Source organism: Myotis daubentonii, chromosome 13 (assembly GCF_963259705.1).
Source record: "Myotis daubentonii chromosome 13, mMyoDau2.1, whole genome shotgun sequence".
Classification (NCBI taxonomy): Eukaryota; Metazoa; Chordata; class Mammalia; order Chiroptera; family Vespertilionidae; genus Myotis; species Myotis daubentonii.
In genome coordinates, this window is record NC_081852.1 from 19,255,887 (window position 1) to 19,272,744 (window position 16,858).

Here is a 16,858-nt window from a genome sequence, read left to right on the forward strand (position 1 = left end):
AGAGGTGTCAGGCCTGGGCAGGGGACCCCCAGCTCCCCGCGGTTGCAGGCTCTGCCCCTGCCCAGGCCTAACGCCTCTGGCTGAGGCGTCCGGCTCGGGCAGCGGGGACCCGCAGCTGCAGCGGCCCCGGGATCGTGGGCTCCGCTTTAGGCCCAGGCAAGGGACCCCTAGCTCCTGGGACTGCCAGCTTCGACCGTGCCCAGCTCCCATCGCTGGCTCCACCCCTACTTCCTGCTATCACTGGCCAGGGCGGAAAAGGCACCTGATTCTCCAATCATGGCTGGGGGGCAGGGCAAAGGCGGCCCCACGGCCGCCTTTGCCCTGCCCCCCAGCTCTTAGCTCCCCCCTGGGTTTCCGATCACTGTCAGTGGCAGGGGGCTTCTTCCTGCTTTCCCTTTCGCCTCCCTGCATTGTGCCTACATATGCAAATTAACCGCCATCTTGTTGGCAGTTAACTGCCAATCTTAGTTGGCAGTTAATTTGCATATAGCCCTGATTAGCCAATGAAAAGGGTATCGTCGTACGCCAATTACCATTTTTCTCTTTTATTAGATAGGATAGATGAGCATTATCCACCTCATTAAATATTCTTCAAAAATCATGATCTAAAATCTATGTAATATTTTATAATACTAACCATAATTAGTTGGCCATTTACTTATTATTTAACATTTACTCTGTTTATATACATTCTTGTATGTAACTCCTTAGAAACACCTCTAATTAGAGTAAATTCCTAGAAGTCCAATTGCTGAGTCAATGGGTATGAACTTTTTTGAAGCTCTTAACACATAATATCAGATTGTCATTCAGAAACTTTGCTATTAACCAATTTATTCTTTCACCAATAAATTATATATCTGCCTGATTCCCCAACACTGGGAATTGCCAATTTAAAAATTTATATTTTTATCCAATGAATACAGCAAATGAAGTAAACAGCTCTTTCAGCTTCAGCAGTGCTTGTTGTCATAATATGACCTAAATTCTTATAAGTCCATTCCTAAAATCTCCCAGAAGTGAAAATTTCAGGTTATTAATTCCACTAGTGACTATATGATAAAGAAGCCCTCCTAACTGAAAATAACCTTGGTAGTTAAGTGTGTATTACTATTTTTAAAAATTATATTTAACTGGGTAGTTTCTAAGGACTCTTGTAACAGAAATAGGATAAAATGGAAGTATACATAGACTGAAAATAATTAGTTCAAAACTGCACTTCCAATCTGAGGACCTTTCTATTTGCCCATAGCAAAATTACTTATTCACTAATGCTTCTTGATTAAATCACAGACATCTTATCAGCTACATTGGAAATGGAGTTACTGTAGAATGACTCACTCACCAGTGGCTAAGAAGCCCTTCTGCACTTAATTACAGATGATACAGGATCTCTATCAACAACTTGCCTATCTTCACTGAGCCCAGTCTGAAGATGGTTAAGTGCACTGATGGCCTTACCGACTCCTCGGTCGTCCACTGTGGGATTATCAATCCACCGCTGTGCTTGCTCGATCTTGCCCTCAAGGTGGACCGCTGCTTTGGCGGGTCTGCTATTGGCCACAGTCCTATTGGTTTTGGACTGCAAGTTCTGTAGGGCAGTGGCCACCTGCTTGGCCAATGCTCGGGCCTCTGGGGAATCTCCTTTCCCCCTGCAGAGAAAAAACAGCCTTCTGTCCCACACAGACACTATTTACATTGCGATGATGTAATTGCTGATACAAATGCTAATGAGATGTCAAATTGCTAATAATTATGAACTTGGTTTGAAAGAAGAGTAGTTTATCTATTTGGCCCTTAAATAAGAAATTAATCATCTAAATTCAGATAGTTTTGTCCCAGTTAAGACAATAAATATAAGTTTGGATCAGTTTAGCTCAATGAAGAACACCCATTGGTAAGCTGAGCTCAATCAGTCGTCACTGCGTCACTACATTAACTATCCCTTCAGCCTGTCATCTCTGAAAACACTAGTTCCCTGAGGAACTAGGTGGGCCCAAGTATCCATACTTGTTGTGTAGTAGTAGTTGAAGTAGTTATAGAACTAGTAGTAGTTGTTTTTTTTTTTAAAGCATTAAAAAAAGTTTGCTATAAAACAGTATGCCTTATTTCGCTGGCAGCAGCCTCATACATCTCGTATGTACCGTATCTCTTGATCGTATCATTTCCTCTTGTGCTTAATTTAATCTCATGTTGTTTTGTATAGTGATATGCTGTACACTCTTGTAGCCTAGCAGCAACAGGCTATACCGAATTACCTATAAAGGCACGTTGATGTGTGTGTATGTATATGTACACACATATGTATGTTATGTATGACATAGTAATAGATCTGTTGTATCACCATTACCATTAACTCTTTCCTTATTATTAAGAAACACTAATGAGTGCCTGTTATGTATGTATATGGACTTGTGTTAGGGTGCTAAGAATAGAGTCTCCAATTTTGAATATTTTAAAATCTAATTAATGTAAACAGACTATAACAATGGGCTAATTTTAATGATCATTGACCTAACTGTATAGACATTGTATTTTACAAATGTCAAATTATGCATTTTCCTAACCTAAATAATTCAAAACTTGGGCCTAACGAAGAGATCCTCAAATGACTGGGCTTGATATACAATCAAATTTCAGCTGTTACCTCAATTGATCTCTATCACAACCTCCTGCCTAAAGTATGTCTACCCTGATCCCACCCACTTCCTACCTCATGATCCTAGGCAAGAGTCTGCTTTCTCAGCCAACAGTGCCCCCTTAGTTAGTGTGAGACTTGAGAGAATGTTAAAGCATCTCTCACTGGAAAAGGGTTAGGCACGCTCCCAGGGAAAAGCAGGAAATGCAACATGAAAAACAGAATCTCACAAGATACTGGACTATGGTTATCCCTAGGGAAGTGGCTAGAGGGCTGACATAGGAAAGAAGCAACTTATACTTTTGACACTGAATCTGTTTTTTTAGCATGTGCTACAGGTTTTATTTTTAAGAGAGTAAAACATCTATTAAAAGGAAAAAGCAACACTTCTTCTTATATAATTAAAGTAGGTGCCATTGCCCTAGCTAGGTGCCTCAGTTGCTTGGGCATAGTCCCAGGCACCAAAAGGTAACTGGTTCGACTCCCAGTCAGGGCACATGCCTGGGTTTCAGACCTATCCCCAGGAGGGGCCATGCAGGAGGCAGCTGATCGATATTTCTGTCACATCAATGTTTCTCCCACTCCCTCTCCCTTCCTCTCTCTATAAAATCAATAAAACTATATATTTTTAAACTAACTTTTTTTTTAAAAAAGTAGATGCCATGAAAGCCTTTAACAGAAGCTGTATTTAAGGATCTCTTGTAACTGCTACTTAAGAAATGTCATTTCTCAGGAAAGAAGAAAAAAATCTTCATACACCTCCCCCCATTCTCCTCTCACCCCAGGAAACTTTTCATAGCTACATACAAAAATTAATTTCCATAGCTACATATAATAATTAATATACCCAGGAAACAGGTATGTCACAAACACTATCTAGCAGAAAAAGTCCTACCTTAAAAATGGAAAATATAGATCTCAAAAAAGGAGTTCTTACCATCATTAATTAATTTAAAACTATGTGATCAGCAATAAATCATTAAACTTCAATGGTGTCCATGCAAAAACAGAGTGATATCTAACTTAGTCACATAACACAGAATCAATGAGAGCACAGCAAAGAGCATCGTGTATGTGCTTAGGGGGAAAGGAGAGAGATAAAGGGGCAACTTAAACAATTAAATACATACTGTCTCCGTAAGTCTGCTAATTTAGAAGTCAGAGCAGCGATTTCTCCAAGAGAACGTAGAATGTCATCTCTCTCTTTAGGATCATCACATAACTCTGCTATTTTTCGAGCTTCAGCCAAAGCCCCTCGAATCTGTTCTTCTCCTTCTGGTCCACCGTTTGGATCTGCCAGCCAGTTCTACACACACAAACGTGGAAAAGAAGCACAATGTGACCCACTCAAAAGCCACATCACAGCACACTTAGCAAGGCCATCAGAGACATTTCCCAAGCAATCACAACCAGGAATGGTTTTTGAAATGCTGACCATAATCGTTTTACACACATTCCTAGCTCAGGTAAAATCAAATCAATCCTCATCTTTTAAAAAATAATTTTTCCCTTTGCCATTAGAATAAAATAGCCTTACAAGCTTTATCTCATCTTTGAATTAGTCACACCTTATTAATTCTTCGGTTTCTCAAACATTTGTGTTTCTCTATGAAATGCAAACTTTTTACAGCACAGTAGTATCAGAAAACTTTAACCCTTAACATTGCTGTGACCAAATACAGCTGCGAATTCTGAGAGGAACAGTTTCAATACACTGTCATCTATACCAGGAACCGGGATTCTCATGGTATTCAGAGTGCTTACTATTAACTAATTGAAGTATTCAAAATTAAGATGTTTATCAAAATATACATAAATAATAGTCTAAACCTGTGTTAGTAGGAGAGGTGTTATCATTGGTAACTGCTGGAAATTAATCATCACTTACAAACATCCATTATCCACCCACAGTAACTGAGAGAGAGGGAGGGAGGGGAGAAGGGGGCGGAAGATAGAGGGTATTTACGGTACATTTCTTTCTCTTTTATTCCCACCCCTCTTAAAAATCGTCACGACTACCTGAGCAGCATCGATCTTCTTGGCAATGCTCTGCTTTGAGTTTGTCATGGCCTCCAGTTTGCGGGCTGCATTCTCCACTTTGGCTGTGAGCACGTCCAGACCCTGAGACACCTGCTGGGCTTTCTGCATGGCCACGGGCGAGGCTCCTTGTCCTCTACTCAAAACAGACAGATGCTGTCATGGCACCCTCTCCGATACTTAACAGCAAAATGTCAGTAAAAACACAGGACCTGTCATTTCTGCTAACACGCTTGTCTTTTTCCTTTTCTTCAGTAAGTCTGAGACAGCCCAAGAAAATGCAGAGATAAACAACCCACCCAAACCATCTACTTTTTCCTTTGTTTTAAAAATGCACATTAGCTTTGTGGAGCTGCATAACCATTTTAAAGACCAGGCCTGCAGATTTTGATAGTAATGATTCGCCTCTTGGTGGGGATTACATAATCAACTCTAAACTTCAGGGGGAAAATGTGCCTGCGATCTTATTGCTATGGAGGGTTTTGTTACCATAGTAATGTGTGCTTTAGAAATAAACAGCGCATTAGATGTCTTATTTATGGGCAAGCACACATTGAAACTGTTTCCGGAGGCAGCATGCGTAGTGTTACTGAGAGCACACCATCCTGGGGCCAAACAGAACTGTGTGCACATTCTGCCTCCTGGTACCTGTGGAATCGTGTTTGTGATGTGTAACCTCTAGGCTTCAGTTTTCTAACTTATAAAATGAGGGGTGCCCTTGCTTATCAAACAAAGTAGCTTCAAGCAAAAAGACATATTTGAAAACATTCTGGTAATAGAGCAATGCACATATATAACTATTAAATTATTGAATTGTCATCTATACTAATAAAAGAGTAATATGCTAATTAGACCAGGAGACCTTCTGAAGACCTTCTGGACGTCCTTCCAGACAAAGCCGGGGCTTGGCCAGCCTGCAAACCGCCCCCAAATGGCCCTCAGCCCCTTGCCCAGGCTGGCCACGCCCCCCAGGGAGGACCCCCCCCCACTCCAATGGGGGTGTGGCTGGCCTGCAAACCACCCCAGGCCTCTCACCCAGGCCAGCCCCACCCCCCAAGGGGACTCCCACCCTGATCCAGGACCCCCTTCAGGGTAAACCAGCTGGCTCCCCCCCGTGCACCAGGCCTCTATCTATACTAATAAAAGGGTAATATGCTAATTAGACCAGGAGACCTTCTGGACGTCCTTCCGGACAAAGCCATGGTGGTAGGGCCGAGCAAGAGGCAGTTAGAGCGATCAGGCCAGAAGGAGAGGGCAGTTGGGGGTGATCAGGCCAGCGGGGGTGGCAGTTGGGGGCGAGCAGGCCGGCAGGCAGCATGGTTAGAGGCAATCAGGCAGGCAGGCAGGTGAGCGGTTAGGAGCCAGAGGTCCTGGATTGAGAGAGGGATGTCCTAAACCGGCAGTCGGACATCCCCCAAGTGGTCCCAGATTGGAGTGGGTGCAGGCCGGGCTGAGGGACATGCCACCCCTTCCCCCCCCCGCCCCTGCACGAATTTCGTGCACCAGGCCACTAGTTATTATTATAATGAACCTAATGATAATCTTGAATATCTGCCTTCCACTCCTATGCAATATATAAATATCAAAAATAGTACTGAGGGAAAAAAGCACATGGTGATGAGAAACCACTGTTTCCCATCAAGTTTCTAAAGAACTAATTTTGCTATTTTCCTAAGAAGTGATATGGTACTACTACCAAAAAAAAATTATTTGAGTTGATAGAAACTTCTTTTCCCTTGGTAGACACTTTCCAACTCATAACACAGTAAAACCTTCCCTCTTTTTACCAGCTCAGATTTTGTAATCTACCCAGACTGGTAAGCTCAGTGTTAGGGTCACAAATTTGTCATTTGGTAGAATGGGATGATTCATTGTCCTAACCTGAGTTTCTGATTTTAGGATAAAATCCAAAACATATTTGCTTCCTTTAATAATAGTATGAATCTGCCACTCATTTTTCTATCCACTTTATAAATTTATCTTATTTTCCATCTATACCTATACTTTAAGTATAAACTCAGTATTTATTGCAAGGTATATAAAAGGCATTTATACCTTTTACTTGTATTTATAAGTGATGCTTCCCTTTACATGGCAGAGGAGTACAAGACTTTTAGGAATATACTGGTCACGATTTAATTCGCTTCTTTTCTTTAAATCCAGTAATTTATGATGAGGAATCTTTTTGGTATGAGTCCAACTTTGAAAAAGTAAAAATATTTATGGGCTATATCGTTTTTTTCATTAAAAATTAAAAGGTTAGCCTAGCCGGTTTGGCTCAGTGGATAGAGCGTCAGCCCACAGACTGAAGGGCGAGTTCGATTCCCGTCAAGGATATGTACATCGGTTGCAGGCTTGATCCCCGTCCCTGGTCGGGGCTCCTGTGGGAGGCAACCAAATGATGTGTCTCTTTCAGATCGATGTTTCTCTCTCTCTGTCTCTTCCCCTCCCTTCCACTCTCTTTAAAAATCAATGGAAAAATATGCTCAGGTGAGGATTAACAAAAATAAATAAATAAAAGTTTATTGAGTCCCCATGGGGGGAAAATATATACTTACCAACTAGAAGCCCTAGGTGACAGAATCAGAGAATGAGGAAACTCTCTGAGCTTCAGCCATTAAAATGTTAAATAGTGAGGCATATTTAAGAAAGAATGACAGGGAGATAGCTTTCTAGTCTTTCATCATGAAAGGCTACTGTAGGCTCCACTGTGAATTGGGCCCATAACAGATTAATGGTTGATCCCATGAGCAACTATCTCATTCTCTTGCTCAAATTCATCTTTCTCTGAGCACATACGACTGTGTACTTGAGAATTCCAAGTGAAAACTGTCTACCACACTGTGAAAGGCTGCAGACAAAAGAGCCAACAGTGAGAAATCAGAAGAGCCAGAATCTCGTCAAATGCGCTGGCATTTCTCCGAATGGGGACAGAACTTCTTTTTGTCCTTTCTAAGAAGTTCTTGTCATGCTCGTGACAGGGGGGACTGCTTCGCAGCAGGAGAAAAGGGCTCACTGAGTTCAATGATACCTTTATTCATGCTGTTTCTTCCCCCACCCCCTGCAAGGTAGAGGCTCTTAACCTGAAGCCCCTGGAGCTTCCAGGCCACACTGGATCCGTGAACCTCTGGAAAGTATATGTAATATTGTTTACATGCACTTTTTAGGTAGAGATTAATGGCTTTCATTGGATTATAAAAATGATGTTGGTCCATAAAAAGGTTAAGAACTACTCCTTTAAGAACTGTATTCTTAAGTCTATTATGTTAATATATTTGAGACCGGGTGTAATGATGTGCAATATGTCAAAGAGTGTTTCTGAGGCCTGTTTGTATGGCAATCCTGCATATTCCAATTATCTCAAGATATTTCATGACAACCTGACCTATCAGTTTGATTCGTGGTCAGGGCATATGCCTGGGTTTGGGGCTCAATCTCCAGTGAGGGACATGCATGCTTCTATCTCTCTCTCCCTCTCCCTTCCTCTCTGAAATCATTAACAGATATTTTTTTAAAAGATATTTCATGACATTCTTGAAGCAAAATTAAACTTCATCTATACTAGTTTCTCATGTTACTTAATTTTTCCCCCAATGTCCATACTATAAAATTCCATAACAATTAGGATCTTTTAGAATTTCATTAACTCTATGTATGAGCTCCCCCCAAAAAAACCATACATATTATACTGAGTTTTCTTAATAACAAAGTATATATATTTAATGTATAGGAGAAAAAGTTCTAAAAGCCAAGACTTGAGCTGGATGAAAGAATTAAGAAACCAAATGAATAATGATGAAAACAGAAACTTGAAAGAGCCTAGAAATGACCAAGCTAAAGAAGGAAGAGTTCACATCACTCTCCAAAGAATTAAGAGTATGATGACCATTTTGTTTATTAGCCAAAGACAACACAGTGAAATTAAGACTTGCTTCTGAATCATCTGTCAGGAGTGAGATACTATCTATGACCGACTACTACTCTGGTAAGAGCGGAGAAACTGTACCTGGCTCGGAGGTCAGCCACTTGATCAGTCATCTGCCCTAGCATCTTGCAGGTTCCCAGGATCTCTCTACGTTCTTTGCCTGCACAGAGTTCACCAACTTTTCCAGCTTCATCTAAGATCTGCCTGATGGCCTGCTCACCAGCATCCCCTAAAATAAAGAGAGATTCAATATCTACATTGTTAACACATTAATTATTTAGAGAGGATGCTTTACAAGTCATTTCATTCATGAAAGAACAGATGCTTTCAAACGACAAGATGAACAGAAGACAATACATCTGATAGCTAATCGCCAAGCAGTGCCCTACAACCACAGATCCTGCTGAAAAAGATCCTTGGAACCATAGCCAGCTGGAGATAAAAAGCAGCTTGTGGTAAGAATATGGATGATGAAAATAGGCTCTAACCATTTAATTGTACTCAGCACCTCCAACCTCCATTAGGCTTTTCACATTCGTTCAAATGTTTATCTAAAACTGAATAAATATTAGATGAGAAAATCCATAAAGCTTAGCTCAATAAACTATTTGGGGCTTATCTTTATATAAGCTAACTTTGGTTTCCAATTCTTATTGGCATCATTATGTAATCTGCTTAATTAAGTACTTTGTTGACATAAACGGAAATATGCCCTAAGGGAATAAGAAGAGAAGAGCTTTTATTCAAAATAATTACCTTTCTGATTCAGGGAAGTGGTGAATCAAGAATTTTTCGAAGAATGCCCAGTTCAGCTCGGTTTATTCCCCATGATAAGAGTTGATTAGTTTATGTCCTCCATCCTTCTAAGACTAGTAACGCTTCAATTAGTCAAAACTAATTGAATGGTATATGCCCCTAAATGTTGCAGTAGTTATCTCAGGATTGTGAGAGTCTCGGAAGATTACTGTCTTTTGTCTGCTTGGTTTTTAGCTTTTTCTTGTATCTACTTGAAAAGCACAACCAGAGGGTTACCTGCGGAGGCACTGGGATCGCGGAGCCAACCTTTGGCCTGGTTCAGTTTGGAATCTATGGAGGCCAGTGCTCTCTTCATGGCTTCGGTGTCCTTTCGAAGAGAAATACCACAATTATTTCATTTGCAAAAACTGAGATACCATGGCACAACGTAAGACAGAGAAGTGACAGCATTAACAGACACTAGAGGTAAGGTAATCCTACAAAGCCTTACAAATATTCTCATCACACCATAACGCTTATTTCTGTCAAAATGCAGCATCTTGCATGCAACTCTTCAGTTAATTCTATTGTTTGCTGACTTCCCTAGTGCTAAACTGTGAAAACTGGTAAGATTGCTCAAGCCAAAAAATGCTTAATGTCTGCAGCAGGAAAAAGCCCTGTTGTCACATGCCTCAGGATCAGCCTTTCCACTAGTCAACATTCACCTACTGCAGCTCTGCCAGGCCCTCCCGCTCAGCTCAGGGGAAGCTTCATTAGCATGTGGTGCCACAAATCACAGTCTTTTACATCTTGTTTTGAAATACACACATACTGGGTAATGTTTTACTATATTAAATTAATCTAAAATAATTGGAATTACTGGTTGGAAAATAAATGAAAATTGTTAATCAAGCAATTTAGTTTTAATTCCACAAATAAACCGCTAAATGTAATGCAAGAAAGAAGCATTTTTCCGGCCTTCCCTGCCACTCCTCATCCTTAGCTCCCTTACATCCCTGACCTGGAATAAAGGCAGGATGAAATAAGTGGGTCTCGACGGATATTTACAACACGATTCACAATGACTAACAAAATTAGCATAAGATCTCCCAGGACATAACATGAGAAGGTGAAACAACAGACTAGTCACTTGAAAAATATACATATATTTTAATAACGTTTTTAAAATATAGAAAAATGCACAGAACAATATAACCAATACCCATGTATCCATCCTCACAATTGACAGACTAACCATCTCTCAAGTCTCTTACACTTTAAAACACAGCCTATCTCCCTTTCGTTCATTCACCAAGCCACAGAGTTAACCTCTGAGATTCCAGGCAATACCCCATATCCCTAACTTCAATTTTCAGTCCTGCAAAACTTGGGTTCTTAAAGGTGTTGTACCACCTGTTTTCCACACGGGGGCACCAGGAGCATCTCCCCACCCCCACTTCCAATTCAAACAAGACCAGGCACTAGCACAAATACGGGCTGGGAGCACTCAAAGGCTCTAGGCTTTTTTTCTTTTAACAAAGAGAGTGGCCAAAGAATCTACTAACCTTCTATAATACTCAGCAATCTTTGCCTTGTCGATTTTGACTTTGGTTAGTACTGCCCAGGGAATAAGCTCTAGAATCAAATTAATAACTCTCACTAACCTGAATGACTGCTTTTATTCTCCATTGCCCAAAAATGATTTCAAACACAATGGAAAAAATTGGACTTGCTCTATTATCCTAAAATATCATTGCTTTTTTCCCCTCCCTAATAAAGTGTGAATGGCTACCACACTTCAAGGAAAGACTCTAATTCTCAGGAAGTGAGTAATTTTCTCCTCAGTGGGAGATATGACATCAAGAAGTTAAAGTTAAGCCTGGCAGGTGTGGCTCCGTGGTTGAGCATCAACCTATGAACCAGGAGGTCACAGTTCCATTTTCAGTCAAGGCACATGCCCGAGTTTAGGGCTTGGTCCCCAGTAGAAGGCGTGCAGGAGGCAGCCGAGGCAGCCGATCAATAATTCTCTCTCATCATTGATGTTTCTATCTCTCTCCCTCTCCCTTCCTCCCTGAAATCAATAAAAATATTTTTTAATTAAAATTAAGAGATGCTCATTTCCCCCTAAAAAGAATCAATGGCAAATTTAGAATGAAGCTGCATTTTTAAAGTGGGGATTTCAGTTAGTTACCAAAATTTTTAGTAGCGTGAATTTTAGACAATTTTAGAGATTTAAAAGTCACTAAAAGGGCTACCTTAAATTCTTTCTAGGATAGGGCAAATTTTAAATCATCATTTTAAACATAATACATTTTAATGCCATAGCCATTAAAAAGAAAAATGTCTGTGGGAACAAATATTCAAATCTCCCAGAATCTCATATATATTTCTTTTGAAGGGCAGTGTTTATTGTGGGATTGACAGAATTCTGTCATATGCAACATAAGTATGTTAACACTGGATGTGATAGAAGCAAATTTACTGAACAATTGGGACTGTAAGTCACTATTAAGATATATTTATAACCCTAGCTGGTTTGGCTCAGTGGATAGAGCGTCGGCCTTCAGACTGAAAGGTTATGGGCTCAGTCCCCAATGGGGGGCATGAAGGAGGCAGCCAATCAATGATTCTCTCTCATCATTGCTGTTTCGATCTCTCCTTCTCCCTTCCTCTCTGAAATCAATAAAAATATATTTTTAAAAAGATATATTTATAAAGGATGGAAATAATCATAACTCTTGTGGTCAACCATACTGTGTACCCAAAGCCTTCAGTTAGACCTTGTCATGTAAATCTAAGTATCTAGGATACAATCTGGGTATGACACAGAAGAGAAAAAACGGCACCTTCATTAGAGTATCGTCTCTGTAAAATCTCAAATTTGGGAAAGAGAAAAGTCTCCAATGATCTCTTCTCTGAGTTCTTTGGTTCTTTTGTTTAAGAGTGGGTGTAAAAACGGCCAGATCTGGTCACGCAGCTTCAGCAACAGCTGGTCCCCTCCCACCACGGTCCCATTTACTGTAAAACTCTTATGAGTTCATGTTTTAAATGAAAAACCACAGTGCCTTGGCACTCCTCCCACATACCAAGAGGTGGAAGAACAACCTAAAAGAGCTCCTTCTTACATACATTCCCCGGAACTGAAACAGTCCTGAAATTTAATTTCAAGTTAGAACTAAGTAACACAGAATAGTACTAAGAACCACTGAGTTCCTTTTATAGACAATCAAGAGGAACTGTGGTAGGAAAGTACGGTCCTGCAATCACAGGCTCTTGAAAACTGTAAATGCAGGACTAAGGATCCCCTCTCTTTCACTGCCCAACCTACTCTCCCTTTTTTGCATGAACACCTCCCCATCCTACTCTTCCTACTCAAAGATGTTCCTGGAAAGAAGAGACTGGGCAGTAGAACAAAATCTTACAAACTGCATTAAGCAATGGCAGAAGGCTGTCCAGCCCTGAGACTTCAAGCAAGCTCCCCTCACAGGTTTGAGCTCCCCATCTCTAAGACTACTGGTACCTCCCCAGCTCTAAAACTCTTTGCCATCTATGAGCACACAGTCAGAATACCAACTAGAGATCACTTGGATCAGAAGGGAAACTTCAATTCCTTTAACATTTTGGTCTTTTCTCCTGTTCACAGAGAGGGGACAAAATATCATAAATGCCTGGATGAATTACTGATCTCCAACTCCAAGAGATAAATCTTTTGTTGTATTAGCTCCTAAAATAAAACACTAGAAGCCTCATAAAAAGCTCACATGCAGCCTTATTTTTTCAAAAACGAAATAAAAATCAACCCTTAAATCCCAATGCTCTGCAGTAAGGGCAAGTATTAGAAGATTGCATGTTCTAACCAAGTTTCCTTCTTTGGAAGAACAGAGTAATCTGTGCATGACATCTGAGTCATTCAAGCGCCACCAGCCTAGGCCCTCGGTGGGAGGAGACTCACCACAGGAACTAATTCTGAGTAACAGTATCATTAGCTGGGTCATCTAATGACCCAAGGCACAGTTGCAGGAGTACCTATGTGGGCTCAAAAATTCTTAGCAATAAAAAGGTTTTAAATTTTTTTCTCATTTCCTCTTGATTCTCCACATGCACCAAGATACAAGTAATAAAAATACAAAAACATATATATATATATATATATAGATATAGATTGCTAAAGGGGTTGAATTAGAATTGTTTAACTCATAAATTGTTGTGTTTCATAATGTATTCCCTGGAAAAATGCTAAACTAATTTTTAATGATCACTTATCAGATAATTGTTGATTTAAAGAGGGGGAAATTTTTACTCTCAAAATAAAATGAAGCATTTTGCCCTTGCCGATGTGGCTCAATTGGTTGAGCATTGTCCCATGCACCAAGAGGTCTCCAGTTCAATTCCCAGTCAGGGCACATGCCCAGGTTGCAGGATTGATCCCCAATGGGGAACGTGTAGGAGGCAGCTGATCAATGTATCTCTCTCATTGATGTTTCTCTCTCTCTCTCCCTCTCCTTTTCTCTCTCTCTCAAGTCAATAAGAACATAATTTTAAAAAATAAAAACAACAATAAAATTAAGTATTTAAAGTCGAGGTATTTTTAAGTTTGTAAATATGCATTTTGAATGTAGGTATGGAGGTAAAATGATCAGCTATTGCCTCATTAAAATCTTAACTTATTTAGCAAGATGTGCTTTTACCAAGAACTTTTTCCACTTACTTCTTCCCCCACTTTTCTAGAGGAATCATCACTTTCCGGGAGAAAGCTGCACCAATAAGGAAGCATGAAACAAGTATGGTAAGACAAAGTTAATTCTTTATTGGTAGGGGCAAGAGGAGGTAAAAGATACCGTGTGTATTAAACAGAATAGGAAGCCAGGGGTCGCAGACAGACAATAGGTCTGATTAATCTACTGCCTACAGCAGAGCAATGTAAGATGCATAATGCTGCTAAAACGGAAACATACCCCAAACCCAAGTTACCAACTTCCATTTTCAAGGTAAAATTTCTTTTTCCTAAGTACTCTTGTAACTAATAAAAATGATTACTCTTAGGGGGAAAGAGGAGGTAGAGTGAATGGGAATGGGGTTATGAGTGAGATCGGTCATATATAACATTCTATAGCATTTTGCTTTTTGAACCAGGTAAATGTATAACAAAGACAAAATGAAATTACAAATAAACATTTATTGCTCGTTCTGATGTTATTATGTACTTGGGCTTCTTTTGGCTGAACTAATTTTATTTATTTCCTTTCACTCTGCTGGTTTTGCATCCTAACAGCCTGGTTCCTTCCAGAGCAGCATAAACTGAGGCAGCTACAAGACTACACGGTGGACCCCAGGTCCATTGCCCTTGTACATCCCATCCCCCTAAGTGTCTAATCCTCATCCTGAAACAATCAACTGACCACTTTTTTTTTTTAAAGAAGTAGCTCTCAACAACTCACACACAAAAAAAGCTCAGTAACACTTATTTACTAAATGATGGCTGGCTATTCCCCTCTGAAAACAGATAAGCATTAAGGCTACAATTCCTGCTCCTCCTTTTTACTATTTGTCATCTGCTGGAAGCAAAGCAGAGAGAATAAGGAAAGAGATTAGGTTATGGGACCACGAGGTCATGGAGAATGATGACTGACTCAAAGATCAGACAGCGGAACATGCACTGAGCCATGGACTGAAGTCAGGAAAAACTTTAGATACACCTTCCTTTTCTCCTTTTGATTTTGAAGACAAGGATTATTGTGAAGGACAGATGCCCCATCTAAACTCTCTAGCCTACCCATTTTCATTATGGCTTAGCACCATAATGGCACATCTCCAAAAGCAAAATGCCAGAGCCTGCAAAGGAGACTGATGATAGAGATGACATCAGCTGGAAGTTTCCGAAGATCAGGGTCCACAGGTAACGTAGGGGTCACCCCGCTACATGGGGAAGCCTGCCCTCAAATGAAGTCAGTGGGAATGACTAAGCCAGGACAGTTCTCAGAAGCCCGCTCAAAGAATGAAAGCACTCACTGGAACACAGAAAGCCTGGCTCCCAAAGGAATGCCTTTTCTTTTGCTTTCCCCAAAGACATCGCTCAAGATGAGCTTGAGTCAAACAGTCTGCCCAGCACAGCCTTGAGTCCCATATTAAATCACAATCTGACGCATATTCGAGCACAGTGTTACACACCGGCACACAGAATAAGGCATGGCACACAGCACAAACAACCTCAGACATGCTTTTTCTCTTTTAAGTGAAAAAAAGAAAGAAAGAAAGAAAGAAAGGAAGGAAGGAAGGAAGGAAGGAAGGAAGGAAGGAAGGAAGGAAGGAAGGAAGGAAGGAAGGAAGGAAGGAAGGAAGGAAGGAAGGAAGGAAGGAAGGAAGAAAACTAGAGGACAACAAAAAGCTTACCTTCTAAACGTGAGAAAAAAGAATAAAACAAACAAGAAAACAAAAAAGATGCATAAAGATGTCATAACAGGGAAGTGAAAGCTGTCAAATATGCAAAATTAAGTAAAATTAAAATGATTTTACCATACAGATTTAAAATACAGTCTTAGAACTTGTTCAAGAACTTCGTGCCTCTATTAACAAATCCATAGCTTGGATAAGCTGCCTAGTTTCTTCTGCATATCTAGATTCACTTTCTAGTTTGAGGCCCCAGTTTTGACCTTACCTCATAGGTGACCTGGAGGACAAAGAGCCCCACTGGGCACCAAATGGAAGCCATACTACAAAATCCCATCCTAGTCGGCTACCAGCCGGCTCCGTGGCCCTGGAGGCCACATCTGGGTCACACGTGGGTAAGCTGGGTGCTGGAGACAGTGTTTCTTGGGTTCCTACACGGAAAGTGTAAACCCAAGTATCTCTGTTCCCTCAAAATAGTCACTGGATAGGGAGAGGCAGACCAGACAGCAGCCACGCAAAACTACTGCTGCCCGGCTCTGGAGGGAACCCACCAACCCTTTTGGAGTCCAAGAAGAAATTCTAGATTAAATCCTAAAGAGTGAAGGGACCCCTCACACTAACTGACAAATGTGAAAACTAATCTTTTAATTAAGCTTTCCTGAGGAAAACTGGAATGATGAAGGCGCACACCTAGAAATGCCAAGTTTTCTCTGTAGATTTCTCTGGGTCAAAGGTTGGTTTAGGAAACGTTTTCCATAAAAACCAGTCATAGATGTATTAAGTCTCTTAGTTACCTAGCAACAACCGCCCACATAAAAGGCAGGGCTCCCACCCCAGGGAGCACACACCACACCAGAATCCTCCACAAACCCAATCACTGGGACTCTAGCCTGAGGGAAACGCGACCTATTTCAGCCTTCAACCAGCTTTCACCCCACACACCTATTTATTGTTCTACCTAGGAACAAAGGAAATTTACAAAAGCAGCAAGTAACCCATGAAACAAAAGGGAAGAAGATATTACTTTCATAATATCTGAGTAGTCTTATGCTACACATAGTTACAAGATAAAATGTGAGACAAACGCCCAGGAGGGGAGAATTTGGGCTTTTGCTCATTTCTCCTCCAATAAAACT

The 16,858-nt window shown here is 40.7% G+C and overlaps 1 protein-coding gene across 2 annotated transcripts in view; it reads right to left on the bottom strand.

Annotated features, from left to right (window-relative positions):
• Positions 1 to 16,858, bottom strand: part of VCL (vinculin) — a 113,825-nt gene that overhangs the window by 23,846 nt on the left and 73,121 nt on the right. For both annotated transcript variants that reach the window (XM_059662303.1, XM_059662304.1), the window contains exons 7-11: positions 9,633 to 9,723; positions 8,682 to 8,829; positions 4,658 to 4,811; positions 3,769 to 3,944; positions 1,462 to 1,652 (exon numbers count right to left, since the gene is read on the bottom strand). In XM_059662303.1, coding sequence (XP_059518286.1) covers positions 1,462 to 1,652; positions 3,769 to 3,944; positions 4,658 to 4,811; positions 8,682 to 8,829; positions 9,633 to 9,723 — 760 coding nt within the window. The remainder of the gene's footprint in view (positions 1 to 1,461; positions 1,653 to 3,768; positions 3,945 to 4,657; positions 4,812 to 8,681; positions 8,830 to 9,632; positions 9,724 to 16,858) is intronic.